Source organism: Protopterus annectens, chromosome 11.part0 (genome assembly GCF_019279795.1).
Source record: "Protopterus annectens isolate FY-2018-M chromosome 11.part0, PAN1.0, whole genome shotgun sequence".
NCBI lineage: Eukaryota > Metazoa > Chordata > Ceratodontiformes > Protopteridae > Protopterus > Protopterus annectens.
The window spans coordinates 1,476,151,204-1,476,178,669 of NC_056745.1; the positions used below are offsets into that span (position 1 = coordinate 1,476,151,204).

General features: G+C 43.5%; 1 protein-coding gene across 1 annotated transcript in view; it reads right to left on the bottom strand.

Annotated features, from left to right (window-relative positions):
* Positions 1 to 27,466, bottom strand: part of LOC122815091 (RNA helicase Mov10l1-like) — a 1,410,002-nt gene that overhangs the window by 822,607 nt on the left and 559,929 nt on the right. The window contains exon 8 of the mRNA XM_044087332.1: positions 7,947 to 8,141. Coding sequence (XP_043943267.1) covers positions 7,947 to 8,141 — 195 coding nt within the window. The remainder of the gene's footprint in view (positions 1 to 7,946; positions 8,142 to 27,466) is intronic.

Consider the following 27,466-nt stretch of genomic DNA (forward strand, 5'->3'; position numbering starts at 1 on the left):
CGGGCAGCTTCTCAGGGATGCCGAAAGAGTTGGTCAGGGAAGGATTCCCTGGTTCTGTGGACACCCTCTGCCCCTGAGGCGGCATCTATTATTGATCCCCCCTCTGCCTCTGGGGGGAAGTTCACCACGTGCGGCAGGCGCAACTCCCTGTGGTTTGCGGAACCACATCTTTCCACCCTTCTGACTATTAGGGTATGGTCTAGATGGTGTGGAAAAGTGGACTCCCACGGCAGAGAGAGTCTTACCATCTTGCTCGCACCTGGTGAGGGTATTCTTCACCTGAGGTCCAAACAACTCTGAACCATCAAAGGGAGTTTTGGTGAAGGATGCCTTGAAGGGATCAGCAAAATTACAGTCTCGCATCCAGGTGTGACGTCTTAACGCAACACCTGTGCCTGCGGCCCTACTCGCTCCATCGACTGCATAAGAGATAAGCCGCATGGAGGAGTTGGCAATGGAATTCAGGGTAGCCAGCTGGGAGTTAATCTTGTCCTGATACCCCGCAGCAGAAGGATCCTGTTTGGTTTCACCCAGTTCTTTGAGCAAATCTCTCTGAAGGCGGGTGAAATGACAAATAGTTCAGCGACTGCATGGCAAAGGTCGCTGAAGCAAATGTCCGCTTACTGTACCTGTCCATAGTCCTGGACTCTTTATTAGGAGGATGAACAGGTACAGAAGGATCAGCTAATTCCTTCTTAGTGGCGGCTGCTACCACCATAGCATCTACCGATACACCTTTGGTCAGAAATGGTTTGTCTACTGGAGCAGAAATAAATTTAGAAGGCCTCCTAGGGGTAGGTTCCATCGATTCAGGAGCTGCCCACGCCTTTCTGGCCACTACTTCCATCAGTGGGTCGAAAGGAGGGGCTTAAATTTTAAAAGTCCTAACAAAAAGAAAAAAATTTTTTACACTGACCTGAGCTGGTAAAAAAACGCAACCTTGCAGCGAAGTGGCAAACAAGATCTGGGGAGTTAGCGCATGGTATTGTGGGATACAGGGCTGCCACGAGCCGGTAAAAATAGCTCTCGAGCTATAGTGTAGGCCGAGTCGGAGCAGAGGATCGGCTCCGAACCCATCCAGCAAGAATGAAGGCGAGAATGACAACTTATCACCCATTAAAAAACATTTTTATATCAATAATTTATTACAAGACTTATTGTTACCTTCTAAAATTGCTGTTGTTAAATGTGCAGCCCATCAGTCCAATGACACTTTCGAAAGTAAGGGCAATAATTTTACTGACTGAGCTGCTTTCTCACAAACTGTTTAGAGTCACTTTCTGCAGCCATTACATTCTATAAAAAACTTTTGATGAAACAGTGCTAAAAGCTTTATAAAATGAGGTTTCAGAATCAGAAAGAAAAACATGGCTGGCTCAAACGCTCTGATTTAATTTGGCAACATCCAGATGGCAGATTGGTCTGCCCCCTATCCATGCTAAATTCCCTCATTAAAGCTTATCATTTGCCAGCCCATGTTGGGGTACAAGCTTTAATAAAAAATCCAAAAGGATTGGTTTGCCCCAAAGCTTTCTACTTCTGTACAGCACTTTGTGAGCACATGCTCCATTTGTTTACAGTACAATATTTCCAAAGGCACAATGGCTCCCGCAAAACTCCTACCATAACCATTTGGCCCATTTTGTGCTTTGCAATGCGATTTTATTGAATTACCACTTTGTGCATGTTTTAAATATGTTTTAACTGTTGTTGATGTTTTTTTTGGATGGTTAGAAGCACGCCCTTGTGTGAAAAATGATGCTATCTCAGTTGCTAAGAAACTTTGCTATGACTTTATACCTCGATTTGGTGTTCCTTGTTATATATATTCAGATCGTGGAACACATTTTACAGTTCAATTAATTGAGTCACTGTGTACTGTGTTGGGCATCACTCTAAAATTTCATTGCCCATATAGACCGCAGGCATCTGGAATCAAGGAACACATGAATCAAACACTGAAAACTAGACTAGCAAAAATTACTACTGAAACAGGCCTCACTTGGGTACAGGCCTTACCACTAGCTTTGCTCTCTATGAGAGCACAAGTACATCCTACTAAAGGGCTTTCTCCTCATGAAATTCTAATGGGCCATCCTATGCACAAGCCCATGACTCCACCACCACCCTTTTCTGAGTACGATGCCTTTGATCATGATGTTATTGTATACTGCACTTCTCTTGTTTCTTTCTTACAGTGTTATCACCGCCAAGTAGCAGCGGCACAACATAACCCTGATCCTTTCACGTCTTCTGAACTACAACCAGGCGATTGGGTATACGTCAAGTCTTTCTCCAGAAAAACAGCACTGCAACTTCATTGAAAGGGGCCTTACCTGGTTCTTCTGACAACCTCTTCAGCAGTACGATTACAAGGCTCACCAACCTGGATTCATATATCACACGTTAAGAAAGTCGTCCCTTCCAAAGATCAAACACCTCTACCTTTCACAGCTCCGGATTCTCCACCTATTGCTTCCCGTACTCAAAGCCATACTGTCCCTGCACCTGATAATGTCTGACATTTCTCCAATCGGAACATTTCTCCATTCCAATACAATTCCACCAAAACCACCATTTCCACTAAAGTACTGTAAAACTATCTTGGTGGTTATTTTTGTTGTTCTCATATTTCTGCTGTGGCCATTTCTATTTTCCGCTACAGTAACACCTCATGCCAAAAGAACTGCATGGCATCCACCATTCAATACCTACCAAGCTATAAAATATACTTGTGCATCATCCCTTAATGTCTCCAATTGCTGGATCTGCACTGCCATTCCTACGGTTCATGGGGAATTGATGCTAAATATAGTTCCTTTAGGGATTGAAGAGACTTGGATGAATCTGATCTATGACACATCAAGAGTTATTTCAAAACACAAAGTAGCATTACAGTTGTCTGTCCGTCAAAATGGAGCTGTGGGTTTTCAAAAACTTGATAAAACCAGTGTAGGGTGGAGCCATTGCAACAAAACAGTGGCATATAACTGCACTGCATGGGGTTGTGTAACAGATTTCTCACCTATATTAAGAATTGTTAACTCTATAGCTAACTTTTCCCAGAAAATAGAAACTGTCTACTGGAAAATGTTTGAAGGGCGGCAGAATACTGGGAATCACTTTAAGTCCATCAATATCACCATTAAAGTAGAGAACTGTTATTTTGTGTGCGGAAGAAAAGCATATAAATGGCTACCAGGAAACTGGTCTGGCAGCTGTTTCCTGGGTTACCAAGTTCCAGCTATCTGACATGTATCTACATTACCTAAGGGAAAAATTCGGAACGTTAGAGAGATCAAGAAGCCTGCCAATCCAGTAGGCAAAGTTGATGCTTCATGGATCTATCATCATGACTTGGCTCATGCTAGTACCAAAAGACTGCCCCATATAGACTTGGGTGATGATGTAATATCATGGGGCTGGTATAATTCCGTCATACGGAGCAGTGAAATCAATTTGGGAACTGAAAAAGTTATCTAAACTGCTCGAAATTTTGAGCAATGCTACATTTTCTGCCTTAGAACTAGTAACTGATGAACTGACTGCTATGAGGGCTGTAGTACTCCAAAACCGTATGGCCCTCGATTTCACCCTAGCGGTGAAAGGAGGAACTTGCTCTTTAATCCAGGAGGAGTGCTGTATGCTTATTCCTGACAATCAGCACGAAATTGAAAGTCATCTTGAACTGACTCAGAGAATTTCCAAACTCTCAGAGGCCAAAGAGGTTGATAGCTCAACATGGGCTTGGTTGACCAACCTGTTCTCAGGTTTGGGAGGTGGACTGTTGAAGCTGATTTTGTTAATTGCAGTATTAGCAATTGTTGCTTTCATTGTCTTATTTCCAATCAAAGCACTGATCTTGAAATTAATGTCTTCAAAAACTGTAAAGAAAGTGCCTACATTTTATATGCCTGCAACTATGTCTGTACATAATGAAATGAAAATGTCTCTCAATGATGAAAAGACTAGTAGCATGGTTATGCTAGATCTGTGGCAAATGTATGACGGGTTAAATGATGATGCTTACACAGCATCAAATGGGGGATGGTAGAATATGAACAGCCAAAGCATGTGTTTCAAGGGAATTGAGTATGTGGCAGTTTGTATAAACGGAGATGTACTGAGTACTGTGAAATCTGAACTGTGAATAATGGAAAAATACTGAAACTAGAGAGTCTGCCTGAAAGCAGGAAATGTGCCTTTTATGGAAGTGTATCCAATTGTCTCTTCTGCCTGGAAATATGATATGAATTGTCTTATGCTTACAGGTAAACCTTTGATTGGTTAATTGCCCTTTGTAATGATCTAATTGGTTCAGTTTTATATTTTTGTACTGTCAGCAATATCACCAGTATATAAGCTTGTTTATTCCTTTGTTCTGGGAGTCTCCCTGGTGCTTTCCATGAGGCTCCCGCACGTGTGTACTGTTAGTTAATAAAAGCCACTGAGAGAGAGAAAGAACTGTATCGGTCTTCATTCTTAAAGTAATGTACGACTTAACACTCCAAATATGTTTTTGTGTGTTTATGTGTCTTGTTTGCTGATACGATTGGTCTATGTGAGACTGGTTGTTTGGTGCGAGTGGTTTCCTTCTCCTCCTGACTGATTGTGCCAGTCTTGGGTTGAGAGAGCTCTGCCTCCAGTTTGGCTGCATAGTTGCATCTCTCACATACATTTGAGTTTGTTGGAAGGAGGAGAGGGTTGTCTGTGTACATAAGGCAATTGTAACATTGCCTCAAGATTCCCAGATTCACCAGCTGGACTGGAGAGTATACCTGAAACTGCCCTTTGGACATGCCTGGACAGCTTAAAGAACTGGTTTATTGATTGTCCAGAAGGGACGAATAGGGAGCCTTGTACTACTAAATAGTATAAGGGGGTGTAGTGCTATAGTTGGTTAGTGCTTACTTGAAGTTTGAGCAACTGCTGTGTTGTAAAAGGAAAGCAGAGTGCTTGCTTTGAGAGTTTGACTAGTTCTAAGGGAAAAATTGAAGAGTAGACTTGTGGAGCCAGGAATAGTTTAAAACTGCTTCAATGGTGTTGCGCGATGTGCAAAACTGCGCAAATGCGAGTTTTAAGGCAGGGAGTTTGAAAGAGAGGAATTAGCCCAAAAGAGAGACTTTCAACAGATTAAGTATTTTTCTCTGCCTTTCTACCTGCAAATGCATTTTCTCGCCAAGCGAGTTTCTAGCTCATCTAAGATTTAAAAAGCATTTTTTTGTATTTTTTACTGTTTTTGCACTTCAAAAGTCATTTAAAGTAGTTTTTGTGTTGTTTAACTGTTGTACGCTAAACACTCAAGTGTGCTATCCTGTTTAAAGCATTTAAAGCGTTTCTTGTGTAAGTTACTGTTGTTCTGCACAAAGAAAAAAAAATCCTTTGTTTCCCGCATTTTCTAAACTAGAGTAGTCCAGATTTCAGGTTTTGCTGAATTCTGGGATGTGGTACAAGTTCCTGTGTTGCCCATATCCTTACATGGATAGGAGGAAGCTTCTCTGTTCACCAGTGAGAGTGGGGAGCTTTGAGCAGCCTATCTGTCCCTGGAGGAGTGGTCTCAGCCTGGCAACTAGTAACTTACTGGCCATTTTGGGCTAATTCCTATCTCTTTCAAGCTCCCTGCTTTAAAACCCACATTTGCATGGTTTTGCGCTTGTATCTAGCTCAGCACAGCTCCTCGTGGTGCCCTGCAGAGTGCTACAAGCAGCAGGGAGACAAAAGAGAGACTTTCAACAGATTATTTTTTCTCTGCCTTTCTACCTGCAACTGCATTTTCTCGCCGAAAAGCGAGTTTCTAGCTTATCTAAGATTTAAAAAGCATTGTTTTTTTGTATTTTTACTGTTTTTGCACTTCAAAAGTAATTTAAAGTCATTTTTGTGTTGTTTAACTGTTGTAGGCTACACACTCAACTGTTTTAACCTGTGTGTCGGTGATTGACGGCACCCTACATTCTTCTGGTATGATTATGGGCCCTTTAGGGGGTGAGAGGGAGGTGAAGTTTGCACTAAGCCTGTCTGCCAGAATGTTTGCAATATCAGTCGGTGCAGTGTATTTTGTGCCATTCTGCACTAACTCAGAGTAGATCTGAGAGTTTCCACTTAGGTTCTTGACATAGCTAAAGAATGCTTTGTGGTTATCTTTGGAGTTATTGGCAATTTTTCTTTCGAAACTAGCCTTGGATGATTTAATGAGGGATCGTAGTTTCTTGCTGATACTGATCAGGGATGTCTTTCCTTCTTGGGATTTTACGCTTTTCTGTACTAGTTTCCTCCTTCTGTTATATAGCTTGTTTATGGCAGGGGTCCACCAGACTGGTTTCCTTTTCTTGGAGGAGTTAGTCTTGGTTTTACTTGGGATAGCACGATCCATGCATTCCTGCAGATGCTCATACAGTGCCTTTGTAAAGGTTTCAGTGGCTTGGACAGCATTGTCCTTTAGCATGGGGGCTGTGAACCTTTCCACCTCGGTCTTAAGTAATGTGAAGTTTGCTTTTGAAACATTTTTCATGGTGGTTTCCTTGATTGGGGGTGGGGGCGGAAAGTGGATATCCAGAGTGATTAGTCTATGGTCTGATCTAACCACCGAGGGGTTGACCTCCGCTGTGGAACACCGGTCGCCCATGTTGGTGATGACCAGGTCCAATATGTTGTTCCCTCTGGTGGGGGTGTTGACCAGTTGATCCAGGGCGTTCGAGATTATAAATTCTAGGAAGCGTTGGGCAAGGGAGTTAGTACTTGAGTAGTTCTCCCACTTTATGTTTGGGTAATTGAAATCACCCAGTATCAAGGTGTTTGGTAGGACCTTCATATTTCCCAGTGTCTCCAGAAATGTGGAATGTAGGTCCTGGGCCATGGTGGGTGATCTGTAGCAAGCTACAATTTGGATTGCAGTTTTGCCCATTGTTAGTTGCACATGGATGATCTCTGATGCATTGTGCTGCGCCACTAACCTGGAGGTGTGGGTATCCCTGATGAATATGGATACACCCCTGCCTTTTGTGTTTCGGTCCTGGTTCTGTGGCCGAAAGATAAGGTACGAGTTCTAGCCTACTAGTGCTGGGGTGCTCTCAGGAGCCTTAAACCAGGTTTCTGTTACTGCACAGATGTCGATGTTCTCCACACTGAGGAGTGCCTCGAGTGTGTGCATTTTGAGGTTTAAACTTCTAGCGTTGAGTAGCATTACCCGAATGAATGAAAATCACATCAGATCAACCAGTTAATTTCAACTCTAGGGCAATTAGTTGCTTTAATTTATGGCGACTCTACGCAAAAATCCCATAGAGTTTTTGTGACATATTACAGAAGTAAATTGCTAGGCCTTTCTTCCAAGCAGATACTGTTGTGGCATAGTTTCCCAGACAGGTTTCAAACCTAGGTCTACCAAGTTTGCAATTCTGCACCTTAACCTATTTACTATCAGGCTGGTGTAACAACAATTTAGCAGAGGCAAAGATCTATCTTGTTTACTACCATAGCAAAGGGATTATGGGAAGGTTTGCAGGAGTCTGAGGCACTAGAACATTAGCTAATGGCTAGATCGGATTCAAGTAGTTTTGTACTAAATGGTCAAAAATCAGACAGATCAAAGAAACAGGACCATCGCGAACTGTACACAGACCAGAACATTTCTAGAGGAAAGCCCTACTCTCAAACTGTACTACATAGCAGCTGCAACATGCTCAGACGTGCTACATCGATATTCCAAGATAAATCTGCAACAGCTCACCTGACCGAAAACAGTCTGGAGAATATGATGAGGACATATTGTTACCACTTTTCAGATGGTAACACAGACATGGAACAAAATTAACAGACCCTGCTATAAAAAGTGTCTGAATATGTACATAAAAACATATATAGCACCAGTGATAAACTGTGAAGTGCATCTTATAAAAAACAAATTAACATACCAATTAATTTCATTAGCAAAGCATTAATAAGTTTACCTTGTAGAACTTGGAGCTGGTATTAATACTTTTCTTCCAGTGGTTTCCTGCTTAAATGAGAAGGATTTAGGACGATACGGTTCAGCAGGACCTACGTGACACTCTTCTTTAGCCACCACATTAACTGCAATATACCGTCCGATAACAAAGTCCGAAAAGCAGAGCAACAGCAGCTCTCTGCAGCGTCCAGGATTTCTACAAAACAAATGCAGTATTAAAAACACAGCTGTCTGCAACAGCAGTCCTATGAACATGATATAACAACCTGTATCTGCAGATACTAAAATCATTCTAGTAACTAGATTTCAATGTCCGAAAGACACATGCACCTCTTCTACCACTATTTAAAGAAAAATTCTTCAGAAACTGAGCATAACTAGACATCCTTAAAGTACAGCTGTGTAAGTAAACTTACCATAACAGTAGATGTTTGAATGATCATTGCTGCAGTAGTGCATGGCTCCCTCTATCCTCCTGTTTTTGTACATTTGTTTGCCACGGTGAGGATCCTTAAGTTTCTTTACCTAGCATTGACATTTTCAGGGCTCTAGTCTCCCTCTTATTTGGCATGAAAGCTGTGAATAGTTTTGTGTGGTTCCTTTTATTCTTTCTGGATCCCCTCTGCCATTTCATCTTAAATTTCTGCTTACTTGCATTTTCATTTAAAGAGTTTTTTTTTTTTTTTGGTAGAAACTGGATGAACGGTTACAGAATCCTTTAAAAAAAAAAAGACAAATCAGATTCCCATTTGTCGCACTTTCAGATACCCAGTGCAGCAGAGGAACCAAATACAAAACAATCGCTACCCACAGAAATTAAAACCTCATTTTCACATCTGGGAGGTTCTGAGAATGCAGCCAGGTAAATCTCCTCAAAACACTAGCAGTCACCAGAGCTCGGAAAAAAAATCAACGGAGTCATACACACGCTGCAAACGAGTAGTGACTGTAAACTGGAAGAAACTAAAGCATTTAAAGCAGATCTTTCCTCACAAGAAACTGCAGATCTTTCCTCACAAGAAACTGCAGACAAACTGTCCTCATTCTTCCACGATTAGAGTAAACGTTACCATACGAGTCCGGCTATTCAAAATTATGGAAATCTAAGCTGCAAAAGCAGCAGCCAGACTTAACCTCCTGCAAAAGCAGCAGCCAGACTTAACCTCCTGCAAAAGCAGCACCCAGACTTAACCTTCTGCAAAAGCAGCACCCAGACTTAACCTCCTGCAAAAGCAGCACCCAGACTTAACCTCCTGCAAAAGCAGCACCCAGACTTAACCTTGCCATTCTTTTCAGATGGAGAAGAACTAGAATTACCCAAATGTTTAGGAGCAGCAGTATTAATTACAAGCTATAGCTGCTGGGTCAGGTTTTAGATAGCTGTATAAAAAACTTTAAATGTATGAAGTTCCTCAGTATTTTATCTGTCTTTTTTTTTTTTTTAGGGGCATTAGGCTATCATGAAAATTGCTTTCAGTGACAAACATCTCACCCACTCTGCCAGTCCTGTCAGCTTTGGAGGAAGGCTCTGGAAATTCCTCCTGTAACAGCTAATAGTATTTTCTGAGGGTCGGAGAAAACTCGGTTCTCACCCATTGAAAACACTGGCACATTCTGAAAATTCTCAGAGAAAGAGAAACCACCACAGGGAGAATCAGACACTGGGCTCTCCTCTGAGCCTGATTCAGCAATCTGAGGAATTATAACATGCCAACACATTTCAATGCTACATGATACTGTATTTGCCTTGATTGTAACAATGGTATATGTGTATTATTCTATGTTGTGTGTTAATATTTGTATTAATCTATGTATTTACAGTATCCTATATCATTTTTCACTTACGCACGAGTATTTTGCGTTTTTACTTGTGGAGCTGCTTTCCATCTGCCACCACTGAAAACAGATATTAGTCAATCTGACCTTCCTGGTAAACAAATGTCACTCAATCAATAAATAAATAAAAATCCCTGCATCTGTCCCTTCGTGTCCAGACTCCATCTTTGATCTGTTCAGGAAACTATATATATATATATATATATATATATATATATATATATATATATATATATCTGTACATACATCCATAATATTATATTAATATATACATATATACACATGTACATATATTACATTATATTAATATATACATATATACACATATACATATATGCGCACACACGAAAAATCATGAATTAAACCCTGAGCCAGACCCAGTAAACTACTCCTAAGAAAACATGCACCTCCTACTGCTCCGATTAACTCTTTTTGACAGTAAAAATGGGACCAACAGCATTATTAATGGTAGCAGCAGCTTCGACAGGTATGGGCACAGCTTTCTGACAGGGAAGCCTTTCTTGTCCCCTCTCCCAGGACCGACAACAGTCCCTCTACTCTGTTCACAGATGGGACCTCAACACAGCAGAAGACATGCACAACTCCTGGGCCATAGTGAGTCAAGGTGCTACACCACAGGGATCGGGGATAAAAGACAAGTAGTTTGGGGAACCAGCTCTGGCCACAGCAGAGTCACCCACCTGCAGTTGAGGCAAACTACTAGCTTACTGTGGTGACAAAGGCCGTTTTGCTCAACTTATTTCTGTGGCTGGAAGGACCAGCTGTAGGATCAGTAGTTTGTTCGATGGTTAGCCTAAAAATGGCATTTCTTTCCTGGGAAAACAAGCAGCACAAGCTGGTTAAACTAAATCGTTAAATGTCCCATCCCACCAGTAAAAACAGTGAAAAGCACTTTTGAAACACTTTTCCAGCCACAAAAAATAAACAATTTCTCCACAGGAAATGTTTTTCAACTATTTTAAACTGATGGGCAAAACATGCGCTCCCATTTAAAAGTAGAGTTAATGCTGGAACGGACTGTCACATGGCGTAACTTCTAGCTAAAATATAACTTACCCAAGCAGGAAAGTACATTAAAAGAAATATTTCACGTGAAGGTTTTCCCCAACAAGGGGAACTTATCTGTCCATTAAAGAAAAGCATAAGCTGACCTCTGAGCTTTTGAGAAGCAGTGAAGTGCTCTCTTCAATGGCAGGAACGCTCTGAAGAGCTTGACACCCACAGCTGTAGTTTTAGTCAATTCAACTCAAATTGCTTGGAAGGTGTCCTGAAGCTTTGGAAGCTGGCTGGCTGTTGTATCCTGGTGGATAACTGCCATTAACAGGCTTTACAATAAGAGGAAGAAATTGCTAAGAGGAAGAAATTGCTAAGAGTAAGAGGAAGCAAGCCCTAAACTAAACTAAAAACACTCCCTCTTCAGCTTAAACAAATGAATGAGACTTCTTGTGAAGTCCTCCAAAACAAACTATGAATCCAAATTAGCTTCCCTAGACAACCATAAGGCATTCTTCAGTTGCATCCATAATCTAAAAGGAAAGGTCCAGATTTGTGATGAACCAGTAGTTAATAATACCACATATACTGAGCCTGTGGGCATTGCTAACCTGTTAGCAGACAGGGTCTGTGAAAACTTCACTCCCCTGTTCCCACCACATGCACCCCATGACATACCTGCCACCTGTCCCCTACCTTGCATCTCTAAAGAGCAGGTTGTAAATGCCCTCTGTAAGACCAGGAGCACAGCATCTATGGGACCTGATAACATCCCAGGCTGCATCCTACACAGGCACCAACAAGAATTAGCAGCACCACTGGGCACTCCTTTCATTCATAGTCTAAGAATTAGTAACACCACTGGGAGTGCTTTTCATTCATAGTCTAAGAATTAGTAACACCACTGGGAGCTCTTTTCATTCATAGTATAAGAATTAGTAACACAACTGGGAGCTCTTCATTCAGTCTAAGAATTAGTAACACCACTGGGCACTCTTCATTCATAGTCTAAGAATTAGTAACACCACTGGGAGCTCCTTTCATTCATAGTTTAAGAATTAGTAACACCACTGGGCACTCTTCATTCATAGTCTAAGAATTAGTAACACCACTGGGCGCTCTTCATTCATAGTCTAAGAATTAGTAACACCACTGGGCGCTCTTCATTCATAGTCTAAGAATTAGTAACACCACTGGGTGCTCTTCATTCATAGTCTAAGAGTTAGTAACACCACTGGACTCTCTTTTCATTCATAGTCTAAGAATTAGTAACACCACTGGGAGCTCTTCATTCATAGTCTAATTAGTAACACCACTGGGAGCTCTTTTCATTCATAGTCTAAGAGTTAGTAACACCACTGGGCTCTCTTTTCATTCATAGTCTAAGAATTAGTAACACCACTGGGTATTCTCTCATTCATAGTCTAAGAATTAGTAACACCACTGGGCGCTTTTCATTCATAGTCTAAGCACCAGCTTCATCCCAGCTGAACAGAAAATGGCCACAGTTAATCTCTTGCACAAAGATGGTGCTTCCACTGACCCCAGGAACTACAGACCTATTAGCCTGACTAGCCTTATGTGCAAGGCCATGGAGCAAACCATCATGGACCTTATCAACAAAGATACAGGTAATCTCCAAACACTTGATCTTACTCACTTTGGATTTGTCAAAGGGAGATTATGCCTGTTAAATATGATGGACTTCAAGATAGTCACCAAGGCCCTGGAAAAGAAGAAATCTGTGGATACAGCCTGCCTAGACCTAGCCAATTTGGCACCATCCCCCACTCAGGCATCATTGACAAACTCACTCAGCTAGGTATCAACCCTTATATCGTTAGATGGGTCGTTAACTGGCTCAATGATATAACCCATATAATCAAAATAAGGGAATTTGCCTCCAACAGCAGACCTGCAACCACTGGTGTTCCACAGGGATCAGTCCTGGGACTTCTACTGTTTGAAATCTATTTTTCCGAAGTACAAGTAAAAACTAAACGTCTGCAGCTGACAAAGTTTGCTGATGACTACAAACTGGGAGTGGTCACAGAATCTGCAAATGTCAACATCCTACAAAAGGGTCTTGCACAATGATTGGTGCTAAACTCATGACCTTAAACTCAATGCAAAAAATGCATCATCCCTTATGGTAAGGGTGATGCTCCTACTAACTACCACATCAATAGCAACACCTTAATATGCACACTCAGTGGTGAGAGCCTGGGCACTCAGGTTGACAGCAACCTCACCGTTGACCACCATGTCTCCACAGTGGTAAGAAGGGCATCCTATATTGCGCACCTCATAAGTGTATGTAGTGCCTCCAGGAAAAGAAGTTATAACCCTCCATGTATTCTTCCCTTATCAGGCCAATAACCGAGTAGAATGCCCTTTTTGTTATGTACCTTTCCAAGCACCTGCAGCAAATAGACAGACCACAAAGGTTCCTCACACGGAAAATTCTAGGTCTTCAGCATCTTTTCTATGTGGACTGTGAAATAATGGTTACTTTATTCTGTTTCATACAGACTACTCAGAGGTGATCTCTGCCTTGCATACAAGGCAATCTCTGACCCTGCTTAACTCAAAATGCTGCATCTCCGCAAGTCAAATGATACACGGGTTACTTGCACTAAAAGACCTTAACCTGGTATGTGACACTAATAAAACCTACTTGAGGGACAGATGCGTCTCCCAGAGGTTACCACACCTTTGGAACAGACTCCCACCATGTCAAACAGATAACCTGATTGGCCCTCTTCAAAATGCAATCTAGACAACCGGATGGGTAACCATAAATTCACGCTGGAGGTTTCATCTGGGTCACTCTTGGACAGGGGCAATAGGTGTTGATCTTGGAAATAAGGGTAGAACTTGGCTAGGCTTATAAGGGCCCTACGGCCATTAACCTAGTTACTTCCTATGATCCTTGGCAGGATATAACCCACAAAGTTAAGGCAACTGCAGCAATAGTCAAAATGATGAAAATGTTCTCCTGTCATGCAAGATTATTTTCAAGCTTCCAGCCAAATCTATTTACAACTGGCACATACTATTATAAATTCATAAACTAAGACACCATAACAAGGCTTGCATTTAAAAATTAAATAAATTACATCTTCAGATAACATTACTATCCATGTACAAGTAAGAAACAGTCTACACATACTTTCTTTCCTGCAGCTCACATAAAAATACACTTTTGTAAATTTATTTATTTTACCTTTGTTTACCAGGTTAGTCCGACTGGACACAGGTCCATTTCCAGCAAAGGCTCGGGGAGAAATGCTCCACAATTAGATTTACATCAACATGGTAATGCAAACAATAACATAACAGTGATAATTGAGGTAAGTACAGACATAAAATGTCTCATACAATCCAGTCTAAACAAACATTACATCAGCAGTAAGTGAGTACATTTACAAAGATAGAGAGTCTCATGCATCACTGGATTAGTGAGACAGGATAAAAGAATAAAAAAAATCATTTGATTAGACATGATATATTATACAATTTCAAGTGGATAGTAAGATACCTAACTGTAGCATATATACAGTAGAGATAGCAGGGAGGAAGGTGTAAAGTGTGCTGAGATTGTGAGATTCATGTGATGCATGGACATAGCCAAGTATTCATAAGATGTGATTTGAGAGCATTTTTGAAATTGTGTTTTGGTGGGGGCAGAGGTCAGAGAAGGGGAGAGGTTAGTCCAGGATCTAGCTATGGCATGAGAAAAGAGCCTTCCCCGAGTTGTTAGCTTTAGAGATGCAGAGGAGGTATTTCTCAGTAGATCAGAGAGGACGATTAGTTCTGTATGGAGAAAGTAACTGGCTTAGTGCTGGGTTTTTTTTCAGGATGTCTAAAAATATTAAAGGCAATGACTAAAGCTGTTCTGGCATCCCTATTTTGGTTTCTATTCACTATCAAAGCAAGTCTTTCAAGACCAATTTAACCATTTTCCACATTTCCTCAGTTTTACTGCAAGATTAATATAAATTCCTGTCCAGCTTTCTACTCTCCCCATATGTACCTGAATGCTTGTCAAAAACACCTTCATATTTAAACCAAATTATCTGTGCATTTGTTGACCGGGATAGAGCACTGATCTATTTAGATTATTTTCACACAGCCTATGAGAAAACAAAGGATAAAATAGATGACAATGCAAACAAATCTAGTCATTTAACATGCTAAAAACAAAGATACACAAGCATCATAGGTTCATAGGTGTGTACTAGGCTAATGGTCCTGGAGCCTTTACAAGCCTAGCCCATAGAAGTGCCCTGGTATCGTGCCACCCGATATTAGTTCCCAGTGCCTCTATCAAGAAGAGCCACTAGAGTGATCCCGGGGTGAACTATTACCCATCCACTCACCAAGATTTCTCTTAAAGAGGGACAGCGAGGAGCTCTGCTTGACATGTATGGGAAGTCTATTCCAAAGCATGGGCAGTCTCTGGTTGAGGAACTTGTCCCTCCAGCATGTTCTGTTGATTGTGGTAATGAGCTTGAGGTCTCTGGAGCATGTGGTGCGAAGTGATTGGGATTTCTTTAGCTGTAGTATTTCTAACAGAGATGGGTCAGACATGGTTTTGCAAGCCAAGCAGAGATCGCCTTTAAGTAGGCGATATGAGACAGAGAAAAGGTCGAGTCTTTTGAGTCTGTCCTTGTAGGACATGTGTTTAATGCCTAGGATCCTCTTCGTGAGGTACTTTTGTGGCCTTTCCAGCTGTTGCATGTGTCTAGTGAGGTACATGCCAAATGGGACATTATACTCTATGATTGGCCTAACGAGGGAAGAGTACAGAGAGGTGATGACCACTTTCTTCCTGGATGCAAACCCCTGGTAATGAGATGTGCCACATAAGACATTCTGACCACAGTGGCAATGTGGTGGCCGAAGGAGAGGTTGCCATCAACTTGCGTCTCCAGATCTCTTACAACACCTTCAGTGTTCACTGGGCTCCCATCGATGTGGTAATTAGTGGGAATGGAGTTTTTCCCAAAGGGGACAACGCATTTTTTGGCATTAAGCTTAAGGCCATGGTTTCGACTCCAGTCATTGGTCTCTGTGAGGCCTTTCTGTAGGCTGTCTACATCACTTGGGGAGTTAATAATGGCTCACAGCTTGCAGTCGTCTGCAAACGTGGTCAGCCAGAATCCCTCCATGTTAGCCTGGACTTCTGAGAAGTAGATGCCAAACAGGAGAGGACGCAGGACCGATCCCTTTGGGACTCCACTCGTGACTGATCATTAGTCTGACATGGAGTCTGCTACTTTCACACTGTGGGTTCAATCTGTGAGCCAATTTGCAACCCACTTAGGGGATGATGCCTAGTTTGGGGAGTTTATCAAGAATTCCTGAGTGGGGAATGGTACCAAAGGCCTTGGCCACATCAAGGTAGGCTGAATGAACTGCCTTGCCCTCATCCACAGCTCTGGTCACTGACACAAAGTCGTCAACCAGCTTGAGCAGGCATGATCTACCCTTCACAAAACCAAACTGCATGGGATCTAGAGATTCCTTATACCCTTGTTAATTAGGTCCTCGATGATGTGCTCCATAGCCTTACTATATATACTCGTCAGGCTAACGGGGCGATAATTCACAAGGTCTGTAGTTGCTCCTCCTTTATGGAGAGGGATGACTGTAGCAGTGCACCATTCTGTAGGGACAAAGCCTGAGGTGAGGCTGTAAGTGAACAAGGCACAAAGGTGTGGTGCCAGTTCATAGGTTCATAGGTTCATAGGCTGGTACTAGGCTAACTGCCTTTGCAGGCCATTTTAAGCCTAGCCACTTACCCCATGTGAGAATCAAACCCTGCACCTTCTGTTTGTAAGGCAAACACCTTAACCATTATGCCATCCTCCCACCGCCAAAGTTCACTTTGTAGTTCATGTAGAACACAGGCAGAGATATTTTCGGGTCCCATGGAAGCTGTATTCTTGGCCTTGAACAATGCAGTTTAACCTGTACTGCAGTAATGCTGGGTGCCTGGCATTTTTCCTGTCTGATGATTGGTCCTTTAGGGGGGCGAGAGGGGTAAAGTTGGCACTGAATCTGTTGGCCAGTATGCTGGCAATATCTGTTGGCTCCATATAGGAGGTACCACTGTGCAGTAACTCAGAGCAAATGGAGGTATTGCCATGGAGATTCTTGATACAATTGTCGAAGGCTTTGTTGCTGTTTTTAGTGTCTGCCATAATTCTGCCTTTAGAAGTTTTGATGAGGGATCTCAACTTTTTGTTGCCACTGGCCAAAATAATGGAAAAATGTATTCACCACCAACATCTACTCCATAATAATTTACTAGCCAACTGACAGCACGGCTTTAGGCCCTTTCATAGCACAACTACCGCCCTGCTAACTTTTACTGACTGTATAAACAGGAATCAAAATAATAACTCCCTATCTTCTGCACTATTCATTGACTTATCAAAAGCCTTTGATATGACGAACCACGACTTACTGATCAGTGTGCTAAAGGCCCAATCTCTTGGCCCACTAGCAATACGTTGGTTTACATCCTATCTAGAAAACAGACAACAAGCAGCACTCTGGGACAATAATCTCTCCACACCTCTACCTGTAAACATTGGAGTCCCTCAAGGCTCCATCCTAGGCCCTCTTCTATTTTCCATTTTTATTAATGATCTCAACACTGTTTTTCCTAAAGCCACTTGCATACAATACGCTGATGACTCTACTTTAATCTGTACTGCTAAGGCATCAACCTCTCTTCAGACCATGACTCCAACAGTATTTAACACTGTTGTAAAGTGGTTTACACATCAGTGCCTCCTCCTAAATTCCAAAAAAACAAAATTGCTGCTTTTCGCTCCCACCCAAAAGTCACCAGAAATCCACTTTACAATTACCTCTAACAATGGAACTATTATTTCCCCTGAAACTACCACACGTCTCCTGGGCATTACCATAGATAAACTCAGCTATGGTGACCATATCAATAATACCATCCAAACTGTTAATAAAAAACTAGGCTCCCTGTATAGAATCAAACCCTACCTCACACCACTAGCTAGAACCTCTATTGCCCAGACTCACCTCATTTCTACCCTATTCTATGCTTCTGCTATACACATCAAGCTATCAAAACACAATCGAAACAAACTTGAAACTAGCTATAACACAGCAAGATTTGCCACAGGCAACCCTTTTAGAACCCACCACTGTCACAACCTTAAACAACTCGGATGGTCGGAACTACAAAACCATCTACTGTATAATCAGCTGGTGATCATACAAACAATTCTTCATCACCCAAATAATACCCCAATCCTCACTAACCTGATCTCCCCATATAAAAATCTTGCAACACTTCGCTCTGCAAGTAAGTTACTAATTTCCAATATTAAATCTAATAATAAAGCTGGGGACTCACTTTTTACTAACATTGTGGGAAAAATCTGGAACAAGCTTCCTATGACACTCGCATCTCTCTCATCTACATCTCTTTTCAAGAAACACCTCAAAGAACATCAGAAATTCCTCTGGCTTTGTCCCTGTTCTAAACCAGACTGACCCTTACTTCTTCCCCCTATTTTTCTCTTCTTACTATACCCCTTCCTTCTGTGCTATGTCCTCTCTGCAACAAGATTCTATAGAAGCCATCTGTATACTAGCCCCTTTTTGTCATATAAACATTAAAACCTTGAGTTTACCTGTACTTGTGTATATCAAACTATGCACTGACTCTATACTACTAATTCTTAAACATAATTTTTATTATTTTTCTTTCCAAATATTGTTAATTCTCCTATGTATAGCAATTTAGAAATGTTTTAAGTATTCTAATTTTTTTTTTTTTGAAGTATTGTATTTTTTAACTATTGTTTTCTGTAATTTTACTTTGCTTGGAGCTCATCTCCATGGGCCTCTACTGAAAAGGGACATGTATCCAGCTAGACTAGCCCAGTCAACAAATGTAAAATAAATAAATAAAAATAATAAGGGAATTTTTCCAGTCTTGGGACTTCACCTTTTTTTGCAAAAGTTTCTTCCTTCTGTGTAGAGTTTGTTAATGGCAGGGGACCACCAGATTGGCTTCCTTTTTTTGGAGGAGCACATTTTGGTTCTTTTGTGTATGGCTAGTTCCATGCACTTATGTACGTGTTCATACAGTGCACTGGTGTAGGATTCAGCGGTCATGCACTTATTTTCCATTTGCATGGGCGCCGTGAAGTTAGTCACCTCTGTTTTTAGGAGCCCAAAGTCGGCTTTGGAGAAGTTTTTCATGGTGGTTACCTTTGCGGTAGGTGTGGGTGAGACGAAGATTTCCATGGTGATTAGTTTATGGTCGGATCTAACCAGGGAGGAATTGACTATTGGTGTAGAGCAACGGTTGCCCATGTTAGTAATAACCTGGTCAAGGATGTTGCTTCCTCTAGTGAGGATAACAATGAACTGGTCCAGGGCATTGGAACTGATGAATTCCAGGAAGCGTTGGGCCAGTGTACTGGTGCATGAGTAGTTTTCCCAGTTGATAGAGGGGTAGCTGAAGTCACCTAGTATGAGAGTGTTGGAATGGACCCCAATGGTTTCCAGGGTGCTTAAGAATGTGGAGCGAGAGTCTTGGGACATGGTTGGGGACCTATAGCAGGCTACAACCTGAATCACCATCTTACCAAATGTTAGCTGTACCTGAAGTAGCTCAGACACATTATGCTGGGCTACTAGTCTAGAGGTGGTGTGCATATCCTTTATGAATATGAAGACTCCACCGCCTTTGAAGCTTCGGTCCATGTTCTGGGGCCAAAAGGTGTGGAATGAGTTATAGCTTGGTAGCGCAGGGGTGCATTCTGCTGCTTTAAACCAGGTCTCCGTTACAGCACAAATCTCAATGTTATTCATTTTGAAGAGTGTTTCGAGCAAGTGGATCTTGTGATTTAGACTTCGTGTTGAGCAGCATGACCTTCAGATTGCATTTTTTTATAGCTGTTATGGTGGTAATTTCTTTGGAACACTGCCTAAAAAAGGCACTATAGGGGTGGCTAGAGCCTTAGCCAGTATCTGGAAAACTAGGGATGTCAGATGCAGGCCATCTCTGGCAAAGCATCGAGGTCTGTCAGTCATGTCATCCCAAGCAGACATACTGGATCCCCAAGCAGACAGATACTGGATCCCCTTAGAATGACACTAGAAACTTAGCCAATTGTTGAAGTCAAATCATTTTCTGCTTGCACTGCGGTATCATTCTGGGCAATGGTAGGATGCTGGTCAGGGCTAGGGTCATACCTGCCTTGGCCACATAAGAGAGCTCCACCAAGTCTCTTTTCATGGAGTACAGGAAGGTACGTCTCGGGCCATTCACACCCACATGGACAATGACACAGTCATACTTGTACTTGTTGTAGATTGACCTGAGTGCATGTGATTTCTTGTACCACATCTTTCCACTCCTCTGATTCCTAGAATAGGGTCGTTGGGCAGGGGGGTGGAAAAATGTACGCCTACAGCAGACCAGGCCTTGCTGTTCTTTTCACACCTGGCTAAAGTGTCTTTTACCTTAAGGATAAAAAGAGAAGAGGCCTCTACGCATCAATTTGGAAGGAAGACTTAAAGGATCTGCAAACTCACAGACACATCCAGGCATGACATCTCGTGACAACGCCTTCACACGCTACTCTAGCCGTCCCTTCAGTAGAAAGAGAAATCAACTGCATGGAGGAGCTGAAACAGATTCCAGGGTGGCAAGCTGTGAGGCAACTTTGTCATGTACCCCATCAGAAACTGCTCCTGCAAGGGTTTCTAAGAGTTCTGAGAATAGGTCTCTCTGAAGCCAGGTAGTGTGTGCCAGAGAGGTGACCTTCGCCATTCGGCCCTTGAACTAACAGTACATCAGCTTCCCCAGTCTATCTCCAGAGACTCCCTGTTAGGGGGATGGACAGTAGCGCACTCCTCGGCAAGCTCTTTCTTAGTGGCCACCACCACAACCATAGTTGTAGGCCCCTGGACCACTGTGGGCTGTCCCCTGGAGGAGAAAGAATTTTGCCTGGTCTCCAGGAGATAGATTCAATGGTATCTGGACTCTTTCAGCTGCACTGCACAATGACCTGAACTAGGTCATCTGCAGGCGGGGTCACCCAGGAAGTAGAGGGCCAGGCATGAAATGCCTGCAAGAATACAGACTCCTCCAAGTAATGGCTGGTGGACTTCCAGTCCCTGCGCTGATTCAGGATCTCCAATAGGTCCCCAAAGGAGACATCATCAGGGGGTGACCATGGAGACTCTTCCACTTCATCGTAGTCTGCATCTTTGGTGAGCAATTCTTCAGGGGAATCCACGTGCTTCCTCTTGGATGATCTCTTACGAGGTACCTCCTCGGTGGGGAAATCTGAGGAGGACTCTGCAGAGTTGGTACCTTGTGGAAGGATGTCTTGAGGTTCCAGTGTCTGATGTACTTGAGTAGTGAGCTGTGTCAACTGCAGCTCACAGGAAAGGCATATATGGGTCTCCAGCACCGAAGGGACCAGCTGGGAGCCTGCAGAGGCAAGTGCCTTCTCCATCACCTGGAAAGCAGGTCCAACTAAAGAGGGATGGGAGCCCAGAACAGAGAAAGGCAACCTTGGGATAGGGGTCACACCCTGCTTCGACAAACCCACTCTAAGGGAAGGAACCACGAGAGGAACCATTCCATTAAAGCAACTGGAAGCATAATAGACAGCACAGTGTAAAAAGCAGGAGCCACACTAGGGATCACAGTGCTGACAGACCAATCTCGAACCAGAGGATGGGCCAACGCCGGGTGAGTCAATGGCCAAAGGGTAGACTCAGGAGCTATGGTAAGGTCTATCAGTGGAGCCGAAGAAGCTGGAACCAGAGTTGGTGTCGAAGGCTCCGATACCTATAGGGAGGTCGAAGGAGGAAAGTATGTAGGAGTCCGTGGAGAAAGATTCCCAGCTCCGGGTGAAAGGAGGATTTGGAAGTTGTTTAAAATCTTCTGGACGCCAAGAGCTGATCCACAAGCCGCACTACGTCCAGTTCCAAAAGGTTCCTGGAGAAGTGGGTGGATATCCCCGACAGGAAGTCAGGACACTCAAAAAAAGGGCTGCATTGTTGGCCAAAAAATGGATCCACCCAAGGGGAATATTGGGTCTGAGGGGTTATTTTACTTTTCGGCACCGAGGTCGAAGGACCAGCATAATGTATAGGTAGGGGGAAGTGACCGGTGTTGGAATGACTTTTTGGTGCCGAAAGGGAAGTCTGTATGGTCACAGTCGGTGTCGTAGTTGGAGTTTGAGAAATAGGTGCAGAGGACGGCACCATAGTCGGCTGCTGAGGTGCTGGAACCGAAGACTGCACTAGGCCCCAGTGCTGAGGATGTTGAAGCCAATTTAGAGATTTTTGCTTTTGGTTCCAATTTGGATTCACTGGTGCAAGGAGAAGAGGGTATGGATTTAATCCTCTTTTTTATTTGTTTCTTTGGAGGGGATACGCCCTCCACCTCAGAGATGGCCTCCGTGTAAGGAGATTTAAGAAGACCTTTAAAATAAGTTTATTCCTGCGTTCTGGCAATGTGCAGGAGCTAAATGCTTTACAAATCTCACAAGGTGGTTTCACAGACAGGTGTGGCACCCTGCATCAGTGCACATGGGATGTATGGCTGTCCACATTAGGCATTTTCCTGCCGCACTGGGATTTATATATATATATATATATATATATATATATATATATATATATATATATATATACACACACACATATACATATACACACACACACACACACACACACACACACACTAGAGGGGAAAGGAGAAAAGGGAATACCAACAATGGCATTGTGAATTACCTCAGAGGTAAACTAAGGCCTGTACCAGCGAGGGTACAAAAAGAGTACCAAACTTGGTAAAAAGGAGAAAAGAAAGGGATGCTCACGAGGATCAGCAAAAGTATGTGACTAAAATAGAAGTCATGTTCTTACCTCACTTACTCTGAAAGAAGGCTACAAACAGCTGATCTGATTTTCTGATGTCTCTGGTCCTTTGAAGATAAAAATCGTAACTACCTGTGGACATCCAATTGATGTAATTTGTATGCTCCCTTGTTGCCATAATTTGGAAAGAAAACAGAAAGCTCAATTGATTGATTCAAATTATGCTCTGAGCAGACTTATGGTAAAAAGGAAGGATTAGTGAGAGACGCTCTATCCTTGTGAAAGTTCATATAAGGCGGGCGAACGGAAAGTGCCTGCAACTCGCAAACCTGCATAACTGATGTAACAGCAATCAGGAAGAGGGTCTTCCATGGTAAGAACGTTGCAGGACAAGAAGCGACTGGTTCAAAAGGAGGAAGGATCAGGGCAGCTAGTACTTTAAATCCCAAGGATGGAGATGTTCTCAGCCTTAATAGTGTAGCACCTTTCAAAAAGGCCTTACATGACTTATGGGACACAACGTTAGAAACTAGAAGGCCGACATGAAAATCAGAAATAGCAGCCAGTTGAACACTCAAATCGTAGCAGCCGCTGCTCCTTTCTAAAAGGTTTCTGCCAGGAAGTTCAAGATTTTTGTAATTGGAGCTGTAAAGGGATCAATGTTTTTTTGCTCGGCCCAGAAGGAGAACCTCTTCCATTTACAAGCGTAAAGTTTCCTACTAGTTGGTTTATGGGAAGGGACTAACATATGCTGAACCATAGGTGAGATATCAGGGAGCCTGGCTAAGATTGGAAGTGGAGAAACCAAGCTGTCAGCTTGAGAGTTTGAATGGAAGGATGACGAGCACCCAACTGATGTGTCAGGAACAGGGTACAGAATCCAAGGTTACTCTCTCAGGTAATGCCAAAGTAACAGGAACCATATCTCACGAGGCCAGTACGGGGGAATGAGGATCAGCTTGCGACTCAGCAACTTTGTTTTCTGAAGAACTTTTGGAATTAAAGGAAAGGGGGGAAAAGCATAAAGAATCCCAGGGGGCCAATCAAGGACCAGTGCATCTCTGGGTGACTGTCCCAGTGGGGGAACTAGGGCAAAGTACCTGCTGCATTTGTTGTGTAGGTGACAGGCAAAAAGATTGCAGCATGGCTGGCCCCATCTGCGAAGATCATATCAGCCACATCTGGTTTCAGAGACCACTCGTGAGGTTATGAGAATTGCCCTGCTGAGCTTGTCCGGTATCACGTTGGACTTCCCTGAAATGTGCGTTGCAACCAGAAAATACTAAGAGGAGATTGCCCACTGACATACCCGAAGGGCCTCCCGACATAAGGGGTAATATTTGGTTCTGCCCTGTTTGATGCACCACACTACTGATATGTTGTCTGTCTGAATTGCTATATAGCCCAAAGGGAGAGTGTCGTGAAGTGCTTGCAACGCTAACACCGCTCTCATTTCCAGGACACTGATGTGCAAATGGTACTCGTGCGATTGCCAAGTTCCTTGGACTGTGTCTCAGATAATGCCCCCCACCCTATCTGGGAAGTGTCCATAGTAACTGTGGCTACTGGATGAGGGGCTACAAAGGGTCTGCCTAGAGTGACTAGGGGAGAGTGGACCCACCACTGTACCTTTTGCTTGCAAGCATCCTTGATTAAGATCATGTGTGACATTGGTAAGTCCTGATACAACCACTGAGTGAAGAGGAGCCACTGCAGAATCCTCATATGGTAACGGGCTAACGGAGCTAGAGTAATGGCAGCAGCAATCAAACCCAAGACCTTTAGGACAAATTGAGCCTGGACCTTTGACTATGACAAGAGGAGAGAGACCTGACCTCGAATAGCAAACACCCTTTCTTGTGGGAACTTTGTTATCATGTCTCTTGTATTTAGTTGTGCACCTATGAAAGTAATACACTGCGGGCAACAAGGCAGATTATTCGTAATTTATTGTGATTCCTGGGCGTGCACAAGTGTGAATATAGTGTGGTTCCTGGCCCTTAAGAGTTGATGCTTGGGGGTGGCAGTGAGGAGCCAGTCGTCTAGATAAGGAAACATCCGGAATCCTAATCGTCTCAGTTGAGCCATCACTACTGCCATGCATCTGGTGAACACCCTGGGGGTTGTGGTGAGACCAAAGGACAGAGCTCTGAACTGGTATATGACTGGCTCCCAGTCGGAAGTGTAAATGTCTCCTGGACAATCTGTCCATTTTTATATGGTAATACGCGTCCTGGAGATCGATAGAGCACATCCAATCTTCTTGACCCAAAAAGGGTAGAATGGACTGCAGTGTCACCATTCTGAACTTGGTCTTCTTTACTGACCTGTTCAACTTGCTGAGGTCCAAGATAGGTCTCCAGTCCCCTGTCGTCTTTGGAACTAAAAAATAACCTTGAGTAAGTTCTGGATTTTATATAGTCTCCGGGGATTCCTGAATGGCTCTTTTTTGCAGCAAAGATTTTACTTCTACGGCTGCTTGATCCCGAAGATTGGGTGGAAAATCTGGGACTGATGATTTTTGACTTTAGGGGTGTTTAGGCGAAGGGAATTTTGTAACCCCTGGATATTATGCACCGTACCCACTCGTCTTCTGTTATGTCTTGCCAGGCTCTTGGGTACAGTGATATTCTGCCCCCGACTGCCTCCAGAGGTGGGCAGCCGGGCAATCCTTCAGGGATTCTGAAAGGGACTGTCAGAGAAAGTATCCCTGTCACCCTGCTGCGGACCCCCCCCCCCACAAGGTCGGCATCTCCCGTTATTTCCCCCTCTGCCTCTGGGGAAATTATCTCCACGAGTGTCTGGCAAAGCTCCCTGGGATTTACGGAACCACATTTTGCCACTCTTGGCCTTTGGGATAAGGCCAGGATGGAGCGGAAAAACAGACTCCTACGGCAGAGAGAGTTTTGCCATCTCGTTCACTCCTGGTAAGAGTCTCTCAAACTTGCTGCCCGAACAAGGCCAAGCCGTCAAAGGGGGTGTTCGTAAAGGAGGACTTTAAGAGCTTCGCAAATTGACAAAGGTGCATCCAGGAATGTCTGTGAAGATCCACTCCTGTCCCTGCAGCCCTACTCGCTCCATCTGCTGCATAAGAATTCAACCGCATGGAGGAGTTGACAATAGAGGTTAGGGTAGCTAGCTGGAACCTGCTACCCTCAGCTGAAGGATCAAGGAGGCTCTCTCTCAGCTCTTTCAGAAGATCCCTCTGAAGTCTTGTGAAATGTGCCAAATAGTTCAGCGACCAAAAAATAAAGGCTGCTGAAGAGAAAACACACTTCCCAAATCCATCCATGGCTCTAGACTCTTGTTTGTTGGATGGATAGAAGAGGAAGTCTCTGTGCATTCCTTCTTGGTGGCTGCTGTCACCACCATAGCATCAACTGGCACGCCTTTGGTGAGAAAGGTCTTGCCTGGTGTGGTCCTGAATTTGTTAGGCCTTCTAGGAACTCGCTCCACAGTCTCTGCAGCATTCCACGCTTTTCGACTCACTACAGACAAAAGTGGGTCAAAAGGCAGAGACACCCAGGAGGTGGAAGGTCGGGAACCAAATGCATCCAGGTACACAGATTCGTCCTTAGAAGGGGCAAGGGACTTTGTTTCCCCTCTGCCTAAAGATCTCCAGGATGTCTGAGAATGAGACATTTTCTGAGGGGGACCGTGGGGACCCTTCCGAGTCATCCAAGTCCATGTCAGAGGTGATGGATTCAGGGGATTCCACATGTTTCCTCTTACATTTTTTCTTCCTGGGAACCTCTTCTGAGGCATGCTCAGGAGTGGTCTGGGAAGAAGAGGGGTCATGCTGTGGGGCGCCCTGGGGCATCGGTTCCCTACGCTTAGAAAGGAAAGAAGGATCCGAGGCAGACACTGGTATCAACGGGGACAGAGCCAATAGAGCCAAGGGTGGGGCCATCTCGGTGGACAGCATACTCCACCTCGAAGGCACCTCAGACCAGACGAGGAAGTGTCAGCATCCAGACCCCTCGATGGAGCAGACTGTCGAAGAGGTTGGAACAGACAAGGCAAGGGTTGTGGGAACAGACTGTTCCACCACTACTACTTCCATGCACTCCAGCTTCAAACTGGACGCAGTCCGAAGAGTAACAGAGATAGGGAAGTGGATCGGATAACGGCGCCACTTCCTTCTGGGCTGGCCCCAACAACAATTGAGCAAATACCAGTGTCTTGAGCAGCCTCTTCACCACTCTCTCCATATCATCATCAGATAAACTCCTGGATGATCGAGAGGAGTGGGCAGAGGACCGGTAACTACCTGCCATTGACTGCAAAAGTGGAAACAGAGTCACAGATGTCACTGGATCCACAGAAAGAGATCTCGATCTCGGAGTCCGGGACAGCTCTGAAGCCACAGATGGAGCCACCGGAGAAAAGGACTCTTCGGAACCAACAATCCGCTCCGAAGGATCCAAATATTTTGATTTCGACTTAGTCTGCACTGAAGATGCCTGTTTGTCATCAGATTTCTTGGAAGGCTGAATATCCCATGCAACCTCAACCCGAGGTTTTAATAATCCTCTCAAAATCAGTTAGTTGCACCTCTCATGCGAAACCCATGCACTGAAGGCATGGCAAACAGAGCACGAGTCCTGCAGGTGGACCACACCCAAACAATAAACACAACTCGTGTGCCTGTCTGTAAGGGACATTTTTTGGCAACACGATTCGCATTTCTTAAACCCTGACTCCTTTGTAGGTTCTTTACACATCATAAACACAAAGAGGGAAGCACAATAAGAGTGTAGATTTTTT